At 40.4% G+C, this 4960-nt stretch overlaps 1 protein-coding gene across 1 annotated transcript in view; it reads right to left on the minus strand.

Moving 5' to 3' along the window:
- hs6st3b (heparan sulfate 6-O-sulfotransferase 3b) overlaps positions 1-3892 on the minus strand; it is a 64623-nt gene extending 60731 nt beyond the window's left edge. The window contains exon 1 of the mRNA XM_033987035.2: positions 2969-3892. Within this exon, the coding sequence (XP_033842926.1) occupies positions 2969-3513 (545 nt within the window). The 5' untranslated portion in view covers positions 3514-3892. The remainder of the gene's footprint in view (positions 1-2968) is intronic.
- Positions 3893-4960: the final 1068 nt, after the last annotated feature.

Genomic DNA, 4960 nt, shown 5'->3' on the forward strand with positions numbered 1-4960 from the left:
TATCTTTATCCTTATCTCTAAAGCACCATGTGAGCAGATCTCTGTGAAAGATGCTCTATAAATAAATGTCACTTAAATTTGGTGACTGGGACATGCAGCAATGGCTTGAAAGCCTTACAAAGAGCATATGATAAAATGAAGCTTCTCACAATACAAACTGTGTCTTTTAAATAGCCCCTCGCTGCAACTTAAATTTACCCTGGCAGCTCTCTTGAGTTTAACCCAGCTTGCTCAGCACAGCAGGACATTTCTATTCAACAGGCGATGTACTAGCACCACGACTTGAAAGCCCAGCACTTACACGACTGTTTCTCCATGAAAAAGCCTTCACAGAAAAGTGTTTGTGCTGGCTCCACTACTCCCTGAATGACAGATGCCTCTAGAGGATCCACACCACTCTGACATATCTGACCTTTGGAGGGGCAGGGGCTAAGGGTGGCACTGTAGCTTTGGCTTCTGCTGAAAAGGCCAAACAGAGCCACGCAGATGTGCCACAGCTGCCCCGCCCCAATCCCCATGTCCCAGACCGGAGAGGGGAACGCCGGGAACCACAGAGAGACAGCCACTCAATCTGAGAGGCACCCAGCCGCAAAAGAAGCCTGTGCCATCTGATACGGGCACTGACGGAGCATCAGTATTCCTCATAGCCGTGCCTTGAGGTGGGAATGGAAACTTCGTGCATTTGTTTCTTCAGCGTTTATATGATTGAAAACATTATATTTAACTGTGGCATATTTCATTAAGTGGATATCAAGATTAATTAGCAAATGTCATCACTATTAAATGGGCTCTGATCACCTACAACTTCAATTAGAGCTACTCCACTTCCATCACTATGACGGACAACTATTTAAACTGCCACTAACAAAGGAATACTTTAATACTCATTTGGAAAATATATACAGTATAGCATTTAGTTGCCCTGTTTTTCACCCAGATATTGCATTCCCACTGCAACAAAAATGTAATCCTACTTTTTACTTCTAATACAAAGTAATACTTGAGAATTAGAGTAGCCAAAGTCTTTAACCGCACACTAAAGCCCATGAATGCAATCAATTTCTTTACATCAAAGCAGCTTATTTCACCATGCTAAACTGTCTATACTTACTCTATATTTAATTAAGGCACAGCTCATACACAAAGTGGATATAGAGATAAAATTTGCATAATGCCATTAGTCACCCGGCAGTAAAAGCGCCTTGCTCGGTGGCTGTTTAGTGAGCTGGTCTAACATTCTGCGTGTGCCAAGTGTGCGCTCACTCACTCGGGCCTCGGCACTGGGAGACTCATCTGAGAATAGCCAAAGAACAGGGGATGAGAAGCGCAGTAAGTGCACAGAGGATGGTGCAGCTGTGAAATGAAGAGCTGTCGCATCTACTGGCCACTCTCTCTCTCTCGCCTACAGTAAAGGAAAGGAAACACTTGGCACAGCACAAATATAATGTGTACTCATGTTCTTTTGACTTCACTGCATGATTATATTTTGGAGGAAAAAAAAAAAGAGAGGTGCTTTTGCAATCTTCCAACACCGACTTAAAAGTGTCTAGCCGCAGCATTTTCCATTTGGTACTTCTAACAACGTTTGCATATCACGTTAATTGAGTTTTTAATACTTGAATGGCCAGAGGAGTGGACAGTAGTTGCATGAAAAATGTGCTTTATATACAAGTCCAATTGAGATAAAGATGGACAATAGAAAGTAACACACATTTTTTTTTTTTTTTTTAAGATTACAAAAATAGCTATAACTTGCACAAAATACAATAAAAGACTTATTCCTGACATAGGAAAGAAAAAGAATTAAGCAAGTTAAGTAAGTGTGCCCAATCCTACCATATATATACCTATTTCTCTTAGGATTTATTGAGTTACAAAAGAGTAACTAACAAGCTAACTTTTACTTCCACAACCCCTTAACCCGGTGACTGTGATAAGATAAAACATAATGGGATAATTATACAAAATGGAGACTTGTGCACTCAGAACATTAAATGCACTGAGCAAAAATCAGTTTTCTTGCACACCATCTACACCTTACAACGTGTAAATCCTGCGTGGACATAAACAAACATTTCAAAGGAATCAGTAAGCCCGCGCTAGAGCACAGATTGGACTTGCAGGTGAACTAACACAGGTATAGCAGGGCCACTGAACGCTCCCCCCTGTTTGATAGAGTTGGATACACCTCAGCCTCACCGAGATGAAAAGGAATTGGTGGCCTTTCAAATCATTCAGAGTGTGTGTGCTTGCGCTTAATCGTATTCCGTTTTTAGCAGGTACAAATGCAGCTTTGATCTGGTGACAAATAAAATCACAACAGGGTGCTAAAATATTCGGACAAGCGGCTCACCAACACAGCAGTGGCAGTGGCACATGAGGAAGGACAAGATCACACAATATCACCCGAGCTGGAATACGGCTGTCAGGGAGGCTGTCAAAATACTGGCATCCAACACAGGGGCAGAGCTAATGTTAGTGGATGCATATTGTTCCTGTTTTTTTTTTTGTTTTTTTTTTTAAATAATTGCACCATATCAGCCTATTCATCTTGATTCATTATAGGAATTAAGGGTGAACGACCTCATTTGTCATCAACTATGGGCCTTGGGTGGGGTGGTGCACTGTGGACAAAGCTTGGTTAGTTTGCAATACTTCACTCACACATGGAGATTAATAGTTATAATACAAAGATGTGACAGAAAAGTGATAAAAAGTGTTGTTTATCAGCAATGAAGTCTTGTAGGTGTCTTATTGTGTTATATGTGCAAGGCTATCCTAGACATACAATACCAAATGTCCACTATTAAGATGATCTGATGTTTGTTATAATACTATGCAATAATATAAAAGTAGTATACAGACTGTAGAAAAGTCCTGCGTTTAAATATCTCATTGGACATAGCTGGTTTTCTTTAGTTTTGCATGCACGCAGGATTGGAGAGCGCGTGTGCTACTACTACTGTACCTTTTATTCCTCTGGGCTTCCTTCTTATCCATAATGACAGGTACACAGTTCGTCAGCTCGGTCCAATCCGCATGCAAGCCGCAGCTCCAGCCCGTAGAGAAGCGGGAGAACAGCCACGACTCCTCCTTCCCCGGCCGGTGACAGGTGCACTTCTTTTGCCCGGGTTTACAGTCACACGGCTGCTCCAAACGGATATTCCTCACCAAGTGCCTTCCGAAAGTGGTTCCTCCTGTCTTCTGGATGTGCAAAAACACAATCACATCGTCTCCCTTGATGTTGAACTCCACATGTCTGTCCAAGTCTCTTTCAGTGAAGTTAAACTTAGAGGGTGCTTTAGGAGGACTGTCTTCCTCCAAGTCTTGATCCCGGTAAAAATCATCAGTGTCCTCGTAGGCGCTGGAAAGAAGGCTCACCCCTCTTAATTTCTCTCCAGTCTTAAAATGGCATGAATTGCTGCCAGTGGGGCATATATACTGGTAACCTATCATAACAAAAAGAACGGCTAAAATGGGGACCAAGATGAGCTTACTGGATCTCTCATCCATTATATCAGGATATTGTCTTCATCTCTTTACTGTAAACAACTAGCACATGCTTCTTGGGAGTGGGTTATCCTCGTGCCCAAAACGTGCCACATGTTGATTACGCACAATCATACAAAACACCGCCAAATCTACCTACTTCCCGTAAAACTGCACTGTTCTGCGAAGCTTTTCCAAAGTCAAGACGCATTCGCTGGAAGGATTTGGCAGTCCAACTTCTAAAGCGGAACGCAGCATCTGTCCCGACGACTCCCATGCTCCGGCATCAAGTTCAAAACGGGGAAGCGGCGAATAATTTCACATGAGACAACAACATCACAGTTTAAATCACATCAAAGAACGTTTTAGTGGCAGACCTTCCTTCAGAAAGATCGCAATAAACGTGGATCCTCGGGCAGCATCCTCCAGCCTCCTTCTGAAGCAGATCTGACTGACTGCGCGGAGCAGAGCGTTTTTAGAGGCAGCCGCATCCAGCTCACAAAGGCGTTGTGCTCTCGTCGCCGCTGGGCTGGGGAACTCCACATCCCAATCATCATCTCTATCCCATCACAATCCAACCAAACGGGACGCATGGTAGATTGTAAGTATATGCGTAAATTACGCACAGAACAGGCTACACGTTATCATTTTGTGATCACGTCCATGCAAAAAAGATAAACGCATTGTAATTTAGTCAAAAGGTGGTTATATTATAGTACATATGGATGGATGTCACGATTTTGAAAAGCATACTCAATCAATCAACCTACTTAGAAGTTTAATCAACAGTAAGACTAAAACTAAATCTAACAAAAAAAGGAAAAACAACAACAAAAAAAACAAACAAAAACTAAGCAAAAACAAAAACAAAAAACAAAGCAGCAAAATTATGAATGGATGAATGAATAAATAATTATGCAAATTAAAGGGATAATTAAGTCCAGATAAAAAATAAAAATATAAAATAATAATAATAATAATAATAGTAGCAGTAGTAGTAGTAATAATAATAATAATAATAATAATAATAATAATAATAATAACAGTAATAATAATAATAATAATAATAATAATAATAATAATAATAATAATAATAATAGTAGTAGCAGTAGTAGTAATAATAATAATAATAATAATAATAATAATAACCATAATTAACTGATAAAAAATCGCATACATATACTAGACGTAGTTTTTATGTAGTTATGTGTACTATCCTATACTTGAACTGCTGACACACAACTTTTGTAGGATGTTGAGTGGGAAAATGTTCAAACTGTAAATCCAGACTGTGAGGTGTCCAAAGCTGCGCCTGACTAAAATCCTCCCCCCCTCACGTGTGATCCATGTTTACGCGCTGTTTTCATTGCGTCAGAGCTGTGCGTATCGCAAAAAAGACACGCTGTATTTATCACCGGCTTTTAACTCAGCGCTGGTATTGAAAATAAAGAAACTCCGACAACTTGCTAAC

The sequence above is a fragment of the Periophthalmus magnuspinnatus genome, chromosome 21 (assembly GCF_009829125.3).
Source record: "Periophthalmus magnuspinnatus isolate fPerMag1 chromosome 21, fPerMag1.2.pri, whole genome shotgun sequence".
Taxonomy (NCBI): domain Eukaryota; kingdom Metazoa; phylum Chordata; class Actinopteri; order Gobiiformes; family Gobiidae; genus Periophthalmus; species Periophthalmus magnuspinnatus.